At 35.4% G+C, this 17,207-nt stretch overlaps 1 protein-coding gene across 2 annotated transcripts in view; it reads right to left on the reverse strand.

Annotated features, from left to right (window-relative positions):
• Positions 1-14,909, reverse strand: part of LOC131153546 (diphthine--ammonia ligase) — a 46,569-nt gene extending 31,660 nt beyond the window's left edge. The window contains exons 1-3 of one of the 2 annotated variants that reach the window (XM_058105917.1): positions 14,545-14,909; positions 13,449-13,520; positions 881-960 (exon numbers count right to left, since the gene is read on the reverse strand). In XM_058105917.1, coding sequence (XP_057961900.1) covers positions 881-960; positions 13,449-13,520; positions 14,545-14,622 — 230 coding nt within the window. In that variant the 5' untranslated portion in view covers positions 14,623-14,909. Of the gene's footprint in view, positions 1-853; positions 961-13,448; positions 13,521-14,544 lie in introns of those variants that run through there. The other variant, XM_058105920.1, reaches the window with a different exon arrangement.
• Between the last annotated feature and the right edge of the window lie 2,298 nt (positions 14,910-17,207).

Below are 17,207 nucleotides of genomic sequence, written 5' to 3' on the forward strand. Positions count from 1 at the left end.
AAGCATAGTCTTTTTTTTCTCTCTTTACTCTGTTAATTCAATAAAATAATGACATTTTCATTTTTATTTTTATTTTTCCCAATGAAGATGTCTAGAGCATCTTGCCAAAATTGGACTGAAAAAGAAAAACAAGAGCATAAGCAAGTTAGAGCCTTATAGGTGAAATAAAAGCCTTGATGGGAAGGAAAGGACAGAAAAACACAGAGAATCAGCAAGAGTTTATAGTTCAATAATCCAATTCTGGACACTAGGCATATCTAAAACTTCATTTTCCATTACAAATGTTCTTCCAAAAGATTTGCAAGACTGACCAAGAAACATGTTGCTGATTGCCTAATCCAGTATAGTTGGGATGAAGCACGGCAAAAAATAGCAGAATTCCAGTAAGACCTTAACTCTTTCAGTTATTCACACATGCGGAATTAAAATAGTTTGATTATGATGATAATAATAATAATAATTTAAATTTAAATTTAATGAATGTTACTGTAGAACTCTTTTATGGTATAGTTTAATTGGCATAAACATAGAAATACAAACTTATACTTCCATAAGACTATTATGAAAAATATGATAATTACATCAGTGAGCTGGTACTAACCATAAACCATCTGTTTTCATTTGGATTGGTTGTCATGGTAACAAAATGCCAAGTAAACTAGGCCTTTTGAATAATTTCTAAGGTGAAAGTTTTAGGGGGGAAAGGTTCTCAAAGTTGCCATTGCCATTTTTTTTACGATTAAACGGAAAAAATTGTAACAGCAACACTCATAATTATTGGCATTGCAAGATAAGTTCCTTGGTCATTTTACAGAGAGAAGATCAAAGTTTCCAATAAGAAAATGGATTTTACCGAAGAATTCCAATTCAAAAATCTTGCCTTGTGGATCCTTGTATTCGTCTTCGGAACAGTGGCAACCCCATACATTTTGCATAGCTGATGACTATTTGGTGCCCAACCTGAAAAAACATTCAAAATAGCGAGCAAATCAAAATTAAAAGGAACGCTAAAATGTTGTTCATCGTGAAAGCATTCTTCTTTTCTTTTGAAGGATGAATGCGGAAATGACAAGACATAAACATACACAGAAAAAAAAAATGTCCTTCACCATATCCATATTTCCAACCAAAACAAAGTAGTATCATTTGAAGGCCATCAAATTCACTTTTCAAAAGAGAATATTCTATAATAGTATAAATTTATAATGATACAATTTAAAAACATCATAGTTTATCACCTCCCATTTGTTTAAAAGCGAGACTGGAGCTACCACAGCAGGAGTTAGCAACCCTGTAGAAGTCTCTTTGTCGGCAACATAATTATTCAGAAAACAAAATTACTGGCAAACTTCTGCATTCCAGCATTCATGTGTTTATGAGCCTTGCACTTTAAACAAAATGGGTTTCTTTCTCAAAATGAATTGCATGACATCTACCTTCAAGAAAGCAAGCGTAACAAAAAGTAAAGAAGGGCAGCCTAGAGAACAAGGCTCCTACTAATGTTGGATCTTCAGAATGGTCAAATGTTCAAAGCCTTACCCCCATATCTGGAGGGACTCCACATGCAACTCAGTCCCATGAGTCACCATGCATCAGGGCCAACTGTCACCAAAAGTAGATCTAAAGTAATTTTTTTTTTTTTAAATAACTTTCTCAGGCTTTTACACCATTGAAATAAATTGAATCAGAATCCAGAAAATGACCAAAAACTGTGTGTGAAGTCACCTCCATTAGGTTGTGGACCAACAGTACATACCAACCCTTAATACTCCTTGAAAACATGGTGGAAAATAAAATAATGAATAACTCCCTGTTAAAGGTAATTTATGTCTTTTAGTATTATTATTAAGTGTGTTAGTATGTTAATTAGTGAGATTTAGTAAGAGTATTATTGTCATTAGAATGTATTTAATTTGTATTATAAATAGAGGAGAGACCTATCTTCAAGTAAGGTTATTAAACAAAATCTCAACATGGTATTAGAGCTGGTTCCAGAATGTCCTGGGTTCTAGTCTTGTTGCCCGTGTTTATTGTGTGCGGTTTAAAAAAATTATTGTGTTCCCTATCATGGGTGTTATTTATTGTGTGTTTATCTCTCCACGTGCTGTCAGGCTGCACATGCAGGAGAGTGTTAAAGCTTGACATACATTGCTGGCAGTGCCAACCCCATGCGCCAGCGCATGAGAGAGTTTCTGGCCACTTTTCTGTTTTTCTTCTCTTCTGCCATGTTCTAAGTCTTTCTCATTGCCTTGATCATCCTAATTTGCTAGTGTATTCACGACAGCGGCTCCAAGGAAGAGAGTCCCCTCTAGATTCTACTACCATGCCTTCAATTTCCTCATCTAATCATATTTCCCATGATATTGATCCTCCTATTGCTGTTCGAAAAGGTAAACACACATGTACTCAACATCCCATATCCAACCATATTTGTTATGACTTCTTATTACCCTCCTATTATTGTTTTGTTACTGCTCTATCTTCTACTACCCTTCCCAAATCTGTTTCGGAAGCCTTAGCCCACTTTGGGCAGAGGAATGCTATGGTTGAAGAGATGAATGCTTTACATGACAATGACACTTGGGACTTGGTACCTCTTCCTCCTGACAAGTATGTGGTTGGTTGTCACTGGGTTTACACGATGAAAGCCAACCCTGATGGTTTTGTGGCTCATCCAAAGGCCCATCTTGTTCCTAAGGGGTATACACAGGTGTATGATCTGGCTTTATCTGACACTTCCACTTGCCAAAATTACATCATTACGTCTATTCATCTCCTTGGCTACTACCTATCACTAGCTCTACATCAGATGCAAAAAATGCCTTCTTGCATGGCGACCCAGGTGGAGCGACCACCTGGGTCTGTTGCTCAAGGGGAGTCAGGCTTAGCGTGTCAACTCAAGAAGGCACTATATGGTTTAAAACAGTCTCCTAGTTTTGGTCATTTCAGTGTTGTAGTGTTTGAGTTTGGTCTTACTCGGTGTGCAGTGGATCATTCTGTGTTTTATCATCATGTTTCATCGGGTAGGATCCTTCTTGTTGTTTATATGGATGATATTGTTATTACAGGTGATGATGATAAAGGTATTCAAAGTATCAAACTTTTTCTACAAACTAAGTTTCAAGCCAAAGATTTAAGATCGTTGAAATATTTCTTGAGTATAGAAGTATCTAGATCTCATATGGGAACTGTTTTGTCACAAAGGAAGTATGTTCTTGATCTATTGGATGAAAAAGGATTGTTGGGATCTAAACCGGTTGATGCACCTATGAATCCTAACAATACGTTAGTGCCGGATATGGGTGATTTGCTACCTAATCCTGGACAATACTTGAGACTTGTTGGAAAGTTGAATTATCTCACAATCACTCAATATCTTTTGCAACAAGTGTGGTGAGCCAATTTCTAGATTCTCCGAGGACAAGTCATTGGGACATAGTAATTTAAATCTTGAGATATTTCAAAAGTGCACTTGGGAGAGGTCTTTTATATCGTGATCAAGGTCACACTTATATCCATAGATATACAAATGCAGATTAGGCTGCGTTGCCTTCTCGCTGGAGATTCACAACTAGGTACTATATCTTGGTTTGGGTAATTTGGTTTCTTGGAAGAGTTAGAAACAAACTGTGGTGGCCAGGTCAAGTGTTGAATCAGAATATAAACCTATAGCTCACACTACTTGTGAACTTGTCTGGTCAAAGAACATGTTGGAAGAATTGGGTTTTCGCATTTTCAGCCTATTAAGTTGATGTGTGATAATAAAGTTGCTCTTCATATTGCCTCAAACCTAGTTTTTCATAAGCGGACAAAGCACATTGAAATTGATTGCCACTTTGTTCGAGAGAAACTTGTGCAAAAGTTCATTACTAGCCCTTATGTAAAGTCTGATAGGCAGCTTACTGATTTGTTTACCAAAGGGGTGCTCGCGTTAAATTTATTTGTAAGAAGCCAGAAGTATATGACATTTATGCTCCAACTTGAGGGGGGAGTGTTAGAGGTTATTTATGGCTTTTAGTATTAATATTATTAAGTGTGTACGTTAATTAGTGAGACTTAGTAAGGGTATTATCGTCATTGGAATGCATTTAACTTGTCTTATAAATAGAGGGAGAGACCTATCGTCATTCATTTCAATCAAATTCTCAACACTCCCATTCGGAAAACAACATTGAACTTAATTAGGATATATAAACAAACAAAAGATAAACTTGAGCAACAGGAATTAAACGCAGGACATCAACCACTTACCTTAAAAGTTTGTAATGTTAGTTTCTACGCCAACAATGTATTTTTCAAGTTTTAACAACCCAATCAAACAAAATTTTACAATTTTTCCACTAGAAAAGGTTAGGGGGTGCCAGGGCAGCCCATGTATAGAACCGTATCAAAAGATAAATAACTCATAATACAAGGTGTCCCTGACGCATGCAAGTTGTAAGTTGTATGCGCTGCATTACATATAATGCTTACACAAGCACTAGTTATTGCACATGACTGCCAGGCGAAAAAAAATTGATGGGACAACTTCAAAAATCCAACAATTTGAGCACACATTAAAAATGACATAATTCGACATTAGGGGGGTTTGACTTGCCTAAGTTGGAGCCTAAGTTGTCAAATGATGTGTGAAAAATGATATGTACCAACAAAAAGCAATATGTTTCAAATTGTTAAAAACATGAAGTATGCTTCAAACAAGTGATATGTACCCAAAATGAGTTTCTCCATACATTTACATTCTTACATGTTTTTCCATTGAAAAATGTATTAAGGCAAGTGATGCATCAATAAAACACAGGTTGGTCATTTATTTTATGTTTAACAGTCATTGACTGACGGCCTTGAATCACAAATAGGTTCCCTGCACAAGAGGGTCTCAAGCCTTTCCTTCATAGGAGCCTCATACAACAGGATGCTTTTTAAAAAAAAAAACAACTTATTAACACTCAAGTAATTTTACCAAACCGAAGCTTTAAATTCAGATTGACAATTTTCTACTTAGTTTGAGGGGTTAACAAAGAAGGATAACATTTATTTAAAGCCATGATAACCAAAGGTGTCCATTGCAAACTTTGATAACCTGAACATTGTGCTTTCTATGCACACTGCCATATTTCAAACACTAAAACATGTATGTGTGTGAAACACATTTATATAGAATAAATGAAAATTGTAACAAAGTGATCAGTTGTTTCCCTAAGTTCATTCTCAGAGTCTGTAAAAGGCTATTTACCCAGTATCTGTCAAACCAAGTGAGGTTGTCGGAGGACTGATCTGGAGGATGGCCACCCAACTTACATCATTTTTGCATGATTTACTTGTTACTATGCATCATTCAAAATGTTGAACATTTAATACAAAATTGAATTTTTATGGATACTCTGGACAAAGAACTAAATGAATAATGATGGAACAGTGGTTTGATAACTTCTAATTTGTAATGAGATGCTAAATATACATTAGCCCATCATAGACTATATAGTCTTCTCCATGATAACAATTTGAACACAGACATTCCTATCAATTCTGAAAATAAATTGATTATGATCGCATGGAAAACTATATCCTAATATAGCCTTGGTAATTAGGGGAACAGTGAAAAAACCAACTGCTAACATTTTCATCAAAACAAGAATAAGAAAACAATTATAGAGAAAGAGGATGAGGCATCCTCCAAAACTAACCAAAATCCAGGAGAAGAGAAAAATACAAAAGATTCACATCAATGCTGTGTCATGTCCCTATATTTGGCATGTGAGTTGTGACTAGCCATCACCCCATCCAAAAACCAATGGAAGCAACAGGCCTAGCGAAGAATTTGTTTGCAAACCATCATTTGAATGCAAGTAATAAAGCAACCAAAAAAAAAAGGAATTTTTTTCTTTCATTACCAAGCTCTTTACATAGGGCTATATTTTACATACAACATTTTTCACACTTCCTAGACTAAATACATATTCAGCAACAAAATACATGCTTAGTATGTCTAGTATCTTCTTTCCAACTTGTACTACATGTCAAAAAACGGCAGTCTCTAAAAAAAATTAACATGTGGGGCTCTCTTTTGGTTCGAACCTAAAATTGTTAAAGGAGTAGGGTCAGCAGACACAAGCTTAGTGGACATTCTCAATTCCCCCTTAATCAAATAAGAATTTCACTGCTTGATGCTGTGATTTCTTACATGCATACATAACCATACCATGCAGGAACGCACTCTTTATTCTAAGCAATATGCATGAACACACTCTTTAGTCTAAGCAATCTCTTCATGTACACTTACCATCACAAAACATTCAAATAGCATACATTTCAACATTATTTCAACATAGTAGTGATGTCTCAACAAGTGCAATTTTATATTAAACAAGTGCCAATTTCCAGGTTGGCCAACCACCACTTAACGCAGAAATACCCTCTAGAGGTTTAGGGCCTTTCACCCGAGGAAGACACATTCCTACTTTCTCAAATTTCACAATATCACAACCACAAACAACACATGGTGCCAGCTATTTCACATAATAGCAATTTAATATATGCACACACAAGCTATGCCATGGCAGGTAAAACCATCATCCTTACAAGATGAATATCTATCACATGAAAATTTCCCAACTAAACAAAATTTACAGCTATGATAATAAAAGGGAACATCCATGCAGCCATATCAAGTAATTAGAAATAACAAGCGTAAATCTTCCTCATTAGGATTTATCTCCCTTGAATTCCCAAAATTCCCTATATGAACAAATGAAAATTAAGAACACCTACCTTGATTTTCAGCTTCTCCAAATTTACTTTAAGTTTCCTCTGAATTTTCTATATTTTCTCCTAATTTCCCCGATTTTCTGCAGAGTTTTCTCCTTCTTCCTTCCTTTCTCTCCCTCTGAAACTAGGGTTTACAGCAGAGTTAATGATATCTTGTGTTGTTACAGCTCTGCACGGCTGGAAATGGGTCTGGACAGCAGCTACTTGCTGCCAGCTGCCTGTCAAGTGTCCCCTTGTAGGCTGGAAACATGGCCAGGACAGCAGCACATGGTAGCAACAAGGGCCTTGCAGTGCTGCCACTTGTGTTTTCTAGGTCTCTGCTGTTGGGGTGCAATGCTGCCAGCTGCTGCCAGGGTGCTTGGTGCTGGTCTGCACTGCTGCCAGGTGCCACAACTGGTTTAGCATGCCCCTGCTTAGTTTTTCTTTCCTATTTCTCCCCCAACCCCAATGTTATTAATGTTTTTTTTTAATATATAGAAGAAGATAATTTATTAAAACTGGAAAAAAGTACATAATATAAAGGACAAAGATTCCTCTCCAACCAGCTAGAAAAGCTATTAAAAAAGACCATAACAACAAACAAAGAACCAATATATGAACAGAAAAATACAACATAAACAAAAAGCCATTACAAAAGCGCTGCCTTCCAGTCTCTAACGAGGTCAGACAGCGGAAGACCCCCAAAGAAACCCGAGGAGTACACCCACAAAGAGGCAAGGAAAGTCACTCCATCCCACAAAGTCATGAGGAGGTTGATCGACTTATGAAAATCCTAGTGTTTCTTTCTATCCACAAGGTCCAAAGGATAGGAAAAACGGTGACACATCATAGAGTGCGGCAATTCATGTTCTTTCCAAAGCCACTGAAGTTAACCTGAAGCAAGTCTCTCACCTCTCATGGAGCCACCCACTCTTCCCCAGCCAGAGAGACAAGGCCGTTCCAAAGTTGCGATGGTACCTTGCAATGCACAAAGAGATAGGCATGCGATTCACTATTTTCACAACACATGAAGCACATATCAAGATTGAGAGCCGTATAAGGTCGTCTACTCCGAAGATCATGTGCGTTAATCCTTTCCAGAATCACAATAGAGACAAAATCCAAAATCTTCCCCGGCACCTCTCCAAATAGTAGTACCAAGGAAAAGGATTAGGGGTATGGGTTTTCAGTATGTAGGAAAGAAAAGATACAGAAGTAAATATACCTAAAGAATCCCCCTCTCACACTCTCTCATCCTCTCTAAAAAAGGGAATGGGTTGGTCCAACATGGAAATAGGGTAGTGACCCATCAACCACTCTTTCATTGAGATTCTTGAAGAACTGGGAATTCAAGAAAAAAAAAACCCCTTAGAAGAAATAAAGGAACTAAAAGGAGCATTATGAAGAGAAGAGAGCTTTAAAAGACAATGAACCTTCAATTCCAATGAAATCTCCCCCATCCACACATCTTCCCAGAAGCGGACTTTATTGCCAATGCCCACCTTGAATCAAATGAGAGGAAAGAACTGACTGGCTACCTGAGAGACAAATTTCCAAGGACATGCATGACATAGGATGCTACTGCTCCCTGTCTCCCACCCATTCCATTTGATCCCATACTTACACTTTATAACCTTATGCCAAAGGAACTCAGTTTCCTAAGGAAATCTCCAAAGCCATTTACCTATATGAGAGATGTTCTTGGATACCACATTCCCAATGCCCAAATCCTCCTCAAACTTGGGTTTGCTAACCAAGTCGGCAAGTCCTAGCTAACAAAATGGCCACGCCTACCTTCCCCAAAACCTGACCAAAGGAAACCACGCATCAACCTCTCTAAGGATTTGGCCACTCTAGTGGGGATTCTAATCAAAGAGAGATAATAAATTGACATGTTCAATAGAGAAGCACTAATGAGAGTAGGACAACCCCTAAAGGAAAAATAAATCATCTTCCATCTCCCCAATCTCCTAGCCACCTATCAAGGACAAGTTCCCAAAAGGTTTCAAAGTAAGGGTTACCTCCAAGAAGGAGGCCAAGATAGTTAGGGGCCACGAAATGGAATCAAAACGCACACTCAATTTGATGTTCTGAAAAGTCCTCTCATCCATATTAATACCAGTTAAACCACTCTTAGACAAGTTGATCTTAAGGCTCGAGATCTTCTCAAAGATTTTGAGGAACAAAATAGCTCTCCTGAACTTTGCTAGACTGTCCTTAACGAATAGCAGGGTATCATCAGCAATTGGAGGTGCGAAACCTCCACTTCCTCCCTCCTCACACACAGGCCTCTAATCACTCACCTAGCCTAAGCTTGAAAAAACAACCTACTAAGGGCATCAACACCTAAGGTGAACAAAAAAGGGGATAAAGGATCCCCTTATCTAAGACCCCTAAAGCCTTTAAATGAATCTCTTGGTTGACCTTTGACAATGACAGACATATGGGACGAGGTGAGACAACCTTTAATCCACCTTCTCCACAGATCCCCAAAACCTTACCTACACATCACCTAATCTAAAAAGCCCCAATCGATCCTATCATAGGCTTTCCTAAAGTCGACTATAAAAGGAATAACCTTTCTTCCCCTCCTCTTCACATCCTCTACCACCTTGTTAGCCATGAACACCACATCTATTATTGAGTCAAGGTGATAATTCCCCCTAAGACAACTCTCAATCTATTAGCAAGGACTTTAGACAAGATTTTATAAAGGCCTATGACAAGGCTAACCAGTCTAAAGTCCTCAACTCTTCTAGCTATCTTCTTCTTAGGGATGAGGATTATAAAAGTGGAATTAACATAGCCTTTCTTAATTTCCTTTTAGATAAACCTCTCCTACAATTAGTAAATTGAATGAAACTCCCAATACCAATTAACATAACTTAATCAAGGCACAACATGGTTAGCATTGACTCATTCAAATACAAAAGCAAAACAACCACCATGCAAATTTATGAAAGTAATTTAAATTACCATGGCTTAAAGCGTATGGTTATGACATGCTGCCTTCCAATCCCTATGGATATCTGACAGCATAAGGCCCTCAAAAACCCCAAAAGTAGCCCAAAAGGAATTGAAAATATAGCTTTCTTCCAATCAAACTCAGGGGAGTCTTCTGTTCTCTTAAAATTCTGGCGTTCATTTCAAGCCCAAGTCTCCATCCAAAATAGCAAAAACAGCGCAAATCCAACCTTTGTTTCCCAACCCTTCTAAAACCCCAAAAATGCAGCACTATGAACACATGAGCAGTTCGTGGTGCCATCCAAACCTCACCAACATCCAAACAGGAAAAAAGATTGTTCCACAAAAATATCACCACCCCACAATGCAAAAATAAAACACAATTAGCCCTTGTTTGGGAGCACTTAAAAAAAAGTGTTTAAACGCTTATCACTTAAAATAAGCACTTTTTAAAAAGTGTCGTTTGGCTTGTATTACAGCAAACACTTGTTACAAAAAGTGTTTTTCTATAGCCACTTTTTTTAGAACTATATAAGTGAATTTTGAGAAGCAATCGAAGATAACTTTCTGGCTTGTTCATAGGCGGCATCAATTTTGTAAATACAATAAAATTTAGCATAATTTAAAAAATGCATTAAAAGATAATCATATATTATTTTATTGTGCATTATAATATATGAATTATTAATAAAGCACAATTAAATTCTAGGATGAAGAAGAAAAACCATCCATTAATTTAAATTAATATTAAAAATTAAATATACTAATTTAATCAATAATATTATTTTAACATAAATCAATATGATAATCATATGTTATAAATATAAATTAAGAACAAGATATAGTTAAAAAGATAGTATTCTACTATTTCACTCAATGAAAATATTTAAATGTTAATTAAAAATAATAGATAACATAATCAATAATTAAATTATTAATTAAAAATTAATCATATATTATTTTATTGTGTATTATAACTTTTTAATTATTAATAAAAAATAATTAAATTCTGGAATGAATAAACAAAACAACCTATAAATTAAAATTAAAATTAACTAAACTAAAAAATTTAATTATTAATACTATTTTTAACATTAATTGATGTGATAATCATATGTTATAAATATACATTAATACAAGATTATTGTTAATTAATAAATAATATTATATTATTTTAAATAATAGAAAATAGTGAAATTTTAATTATAAAATCAATATAATTATCATTTAAATTTTTAACTAGAAAAATATTAATATTTTAAATATATTTAAAATTGCATAATAGTTTATTATAATTCAATACTAGATTGAACAAAAACTATTAATTAATTTAAATTGACATTACATAAATTAAAATTTTAAATTTAATTAATAATATTATTTTTATCATAATTTAATATGATAGTAATACGCTTTAAATATGCATTAATAACAAGATTATTATTAATTAAAAATAATAATCTTATATTATTTTTTAAGAAAGAATATTTAAATTTTAATTATACACAATTAAAATAATTATTAATGAATTGTTAATTGAAAATATTAATATTTGTAATTTAAAATATGTCTAAAAAGAATCACATAGTAACCTATAATAAAAGTATGTATCTAAATACCACTTATTTTAAACACAACCAAACACCACTTATAACTTTCAACACTTTTTCAGTTCACCACTTATTATCAACACAAAATTCAACACTTTTTTCTTAAAAGCACTTCTGCATAAGTGGTTCCAAACAATCCCTTAGTCTCATTCTCCTCACAACACATCATGGAACATCTGGCCTGAGAGCTTTGCAAGGCCTCCTATCTAAAGCAAGTCATTTGTATTAACCTCGTTGAGAACCACAATCCAAATGAAAGCAATCTTAAAAGGGACTTTAGCCTTACACATAACTTTATCCAAATAGAAAGGACTAGGCTTAAGAGACATAGTCACATAGTAAGATGGACAAAAAAAGGACTTTAAAGAAAAAGACCCCTAAGAGTCCCCAATCCAAATTCTAGTATATCCCCCTCCTGTAATCTTGTAGGATTGAAAGAATTCAAAACGCCCAACAAGCAAGTTCATCTCTCTCAATATTGAAACTCCTAAAAAAGTGGAAGTCCCGAAACACAATATCCTTATCAAATGAATAGAAATCTAGAACCAATGCATTATGAGTGAAAGATATTCCATACAAACAAGGCAATAAAGATTAATAAAGCCTCGCCACAAAAATATTCACCCAAAAACAAACCCTATCCCTAAATTTCTAGGTGCTCACATCAGAAACGATGCTACACCCCCTAGTATGTCCACCCCCTATGAATACCATACTTACTCTTTATTGCCATAAGGGATTAGACTCTAAAGGGAATCAACATAACCATTTACCTATTAAGAAGATGTTTCTAGAAACACACTACCAATCCCAAGACCTCCCCTAAATTTTGGTCTCTTGACCACCTCCCAACTAACAAGATGATCCCTCTTATCCTCCCTATAACCAAACCACAAAAAATATGTCCTAAGCTTCCCCAAGCAACCAACTACATTTGAGGGAATTTCAAAAAATAGAAAGGTAGTGAATGGGAATATTAGAGAGGCAAGCACAAATCATAGTAATCCTACCTCACAATGAAAGATAAGCCTTCTTCCCACCCTCTAGTCTCTTCCCTACACTCTCAATCACCGACTCCCAAAGAATGGCAGACAAAAGATTACGCCTAAGGCCAAGATATGAGATGGGCCAAGACAACAAATCGCACCCCACTAAAGATCTAAAACCCTCTAACTCCCTATTAATCATATTGATGTTTGCCAAGCCCCTTTTAACCAAGTTTATTTTCAAACCTAAAATCTTCTTAAAATTTTTAAGCAAGGTAAGGACCTTACGAAATTTTTCAATACCATTCTCTTAAAAGAAAATGGATTAAAGCAATAATAAATTTTCTTCAAAAAGTTACAAACCAGATCTATATGTGCGGATTGTGTTCCAGGACTAAATCAATCCCAACTCATATATCATAAATAGTACCTACTTTCAAAAAATGCCAGTGGACAAAGATAAAATATTGGTCCCGATTTCTGCACTATTATTTAATTTATACATACCACAGAATGCCATGATCAATAACCTTTATATATGAATTAGCTGGTATTCTGGCATGGAGAAGGCAAGGAAGGGAATGACTACCATAAGGGTTGACTAACATATAGATTGAACTTGAGTTTGACCAACATATAGATTGAACTTCAGTTTAAATCTAGTTCTATTTTAAATAGTCTTGGCGCCCCAACACTCTTTCACAAGCCAAATTATTTCAAGAAAAAATTGGTCCAACATACTACCATGAATAATAGGAAAGCATATTATGATTAACATTTTCAAGATTTTCTCTTAGAAAACAACTGGTTGCAAATGCAATGGCAACAGTTAGGGCATCACTGCATGCAACTTTTATTTATATTACTAGACCTTCAGCTCCGGCAGAAGCAATGTTTCGCAAAAACAGGGGGCATAGGGATACAAACTACATGAAATATTACATACAACAAAGAGTTTTCTTCGGATTCTTCCACCACCCCATGCATACTTGCTTAATATGAAGTAAGCTGCCATTAAAATCACTTTTCGGCCTTCCCCCTGCCCCTTACATGTGTGTTTTATACGCAGTAAGCTGCCATTAAAAATCATAATCTCGATTTTTTTGCCCATATATATATGGAGAGAGAGAGAGAAACTTACGGTTTGATACATGTAGCTATTGAGCTCGTCCACGAAGTCATCAGATGGCATCAAATTTGCCACTGCAACAATCTACATACACATAAATAAACATCAGTTTTCAAGTAGGAGAAGGTAAAACTGGAAAAAATAAAATAAACCACTACTAGTACTATGAAAACATTTCCATGAAAAAGAAAATCCAAAATGCTCTGTACTTATATTGGGGAATCCATTTGCATAAATTTTTCCCTAAAAAAATAATAAAAGTAAAATACGTATTGTTTATGATCACACAGCTTCCCACCAAAAATATACATCCTCTATTCCCCTCCTCTATGCACACACGGACAGCATATATATACAAACCGTTAAAAGCATTTGTCTGAACAAAAATACCTCTCAAACTTCAATTAATCCACATCCAACCCATAAAACAATGAAGTAATTCAATCTTTAAATTGCTATCATCTTATCCCTAATCTTAAACTGCTTTGATTCCTTGCACTAGAGGGATTATCACACAAAACAATTTTCACATGCACTAATGTGTATACTAGTGCAAGAAATCTAGATTATACACAAGGGTTAAAATTTGATCCATGCAAATTTAATTATTGCACCAAATCTAATTCACATCCAACCTGTGAGATAATAAAAATCAACCCCAAACTTCTAATTATCCTGTATCTTAAATTCTTAGTATCCTATACCAAATCATAATAAATTAAATTCCAAGCGCTAAAATGGTTCTATCACCACTTTTTAAAAATTTTAATAAAATTTCGGCGTCTACATAGGCTGGACAAATACTTTAGTTGAACAAAAGTTAACTTATTTTATCATTTAATTTTTATCATTCATCAAAAGTTCCGCCTGCAGCAGGGTTGCATCTTGATCGTATAATTAACTGTAAGTTTGGTGGCTGAGGGAGCACAAGATAATAAAAAAAACAAAAACTTCCGACATAAGACTTCGTTTGACCAACTGAGCTTGTTAACAATACTTCCATAATGCAGACTCTCATTTGCTCAGAAATTAAAGAATAACAATTTTATTTTTACTTTCTTCATTTCTCTTACTAGGAAGAAAATGGAGTATAGAGGATGCGAGGTACCTCATGGCCGTACTGAATGCATTTCATCATAGCGTAGCAGCTGTCCTTGCCGCCGCTTACCAGTGCCACCACCTTCATCTTCACCGCTGCTGGTTGAAGGAACGAGAGGGGGAGTCTTCGCCGTAGCGGTAGCTGCCGTAGCCGTAGCTGCCGTTGCGGTGGTGGTGCTGGTGCCCGTGCCCGTGCCCGTGCCCGTGCCCGTGCCTGTGCCGGTGCCGGTGCCGGTGGACGAAGACTGGAGCTAGGGTTTTCAGCGTCGCAGCCTACACTGTATCTTCAGCAAATAGCCGGTACAGGAACAATAAAAAAAATGTTCAGAGATTTCCGAGGAAACATAATGCGCAAGAAAAAATAAAATTTATCATAAGAGTTGAGTAAGAAGTTATTGAAATGCTTATAATAACTAAATAAATATCTTTTCTTAAGATGTAAACAATTAATAAAATATATATATATATAATATTTAAAAAAGTTAGATACCCATAAAAAAAATTTGATTTTTTAAGTTTAATCCCTGATTTTAATAATAACAAATTATATGTTACTAATGTGTGGGCCTAAGTATTTGAATTTTGAATAGGTTAATCATTCAGATCACACATATAAAAGTAAAGTGAAAGTCATAAAAACCTTAAACAAGTACATACTCCTAGCATATTCCATGAAAATATGAAGAGTAAAACATAATACGTGTTCTCTTTATTTGTAAATGCATTTATTATTCTTACGTCTGTAATAATGTTATGGTCTGTAATAACTGCATCTAATGCATGATAGGATCTTAATGCTCAGATAGGACCATAGGGAATCAAAGGTCATTGGTTGACCTTAGGGCAGATTTCGGTCGACCAACGTTAGATTTTTTGGTTTAATTTAAAAGCCTAAACGTTAGACTGACCTTAAGTCTTCAAGCACCGCATGAAAAATCCTCTTAAACTCACAAGTCATATCTATGCAAGTAAAGGTGAAATTTAAGCAAAAATCAGTACCTATCCTTATTTTTGAATGGGCTTCGGGCGATTGAACTTAGCGCGTTAAAAACACCTTGATCGACTGAATAGGTAAAAAAGTCAACAATTAGCCAAATTTTGGACGACCGAACTTAAAATGAACACATTATTCACGGTCGACCAAACATATGAACTGTCACTTTTTACCTTCCCCGGGCACCCAAACTCTAAGTTCAAATATATACCGGGCGACCGAAGAATGAAGTTTGGCAGACCAAACTGATCACTGGGCGACCAAACCTCAATTGTTTGGAAAATCGCATTGGCCCAGCCACCCGAACCTTTATCAGCACTTGAAGTCAAAAAGTAAACTTTTCTAATTGTGTCTGTTCGGGCGATCGACCCGAAGGGTCGGGCGATCGGAACTCTCGGGTTGCCCCATTTTTACCGCGTGTAATTAAGGGTAATTGAGGTTAAAATTTGATTATACATTTTTAATAATTCCCTTTGTGTCCAAACGGTTATATTGCTATATATATATTGGAAAAATTAATATAAAATTAGAGCCTTGATTAACAAAAAATCTCTCTGAAATTCCTTTAGCTACTCATTCACATACAGGCTTACATATTCCACAATTTCTCATTCCTTTGCAAAAATACCTTTGGTGAGAGTATCTTGAGATACCTTATATTTTTACAACAAGCTTACACTCTCATATACTTGATTGATTGTTGATTTTATTGAGAGTAAGCAAAAAGTTTTTCGCCATCAAAAAGTTTTCCCTTAGAGATTTAATCCATAAATTCATTTGTGAGGAAACTTTCGTAAGCTAGTGAGTCTTTGCATTCTTGTTGCAAGACTCAAGAGTTTGTCTTGTGTTTTGAAGAAAATAATTTTGACAAACTTGTTTTCAAAACATCTCGTGTGCTTGACTTTTGAAAATCATTTTCGAGAATTTTATTGTGTGTTTCAAGATCTTTGATATTTCATGTTGTGAATGATACTATCATTTTGATTCAAAGATCCCTACACATACACTCTCACACTGCGATTGCAATATTTGCATTATCTTGAGACTGAGCTTATAGATCCTATCATATTGAAGTGCATTGGTTATTGCTTGTGCGTATCTGTACAAATCTGCTTGTATTAGAAGCATTTTTATTTGTACGCAAATTTTATATTCATTGTTGTATTCTAAGTGTGGCTTGAGAGGGTGTTAATCTAGCCCGCAAGGATCGATTGTTAGGGCCTTCTCCGCCCCGTAAGGAGAGTGTGTAAAGGTTTAGGTCAACACTAGTGATTTGACCTGGTTGTAATTGGTGCTGCTCCACCCGTTAAGTGAGTATTAGTGGAATCCTCAAACTTGCGAGTTGAGGCGGGGACGTAGGCAGTATTGGTCGAACCTCAATAACATATTTGGTGTCAGTTTTATTTTTCGCAATTTACCTTCTACACCTGTATGCTAATATTTATTGTTCTAAATGTTTTATATACTGAGATTGCTTTAAATTGATTATATATCTGCTCGGTAGTTTATCGGTTCAATTGATATGTGTTTTAGACATACCCTAGGTTATATATTTTTGATATCTGGTTTAACCTAGGAATAATTTTTTAAATTTCAATTTACCCCCCTCTCAGGAATACATTAATTCCAACAACAAAATATATAGTTAATTGCACCATTCAACTCGCAATAATATAACC

This window comes from Malania oleifera, chromosome 4, assembly GCF_029873635.1.
Source record: "Malania oleifera isolate guangnan ecotype guangnan chromosome 4, ASM2987363v1, whole genome shotgun sequence".
NCBI lineage: Eukaryota > Viridiplantae > Streptophyta > Magnoliopsida > Santalales > Ximeniaceae > Malania > Malania oleifera.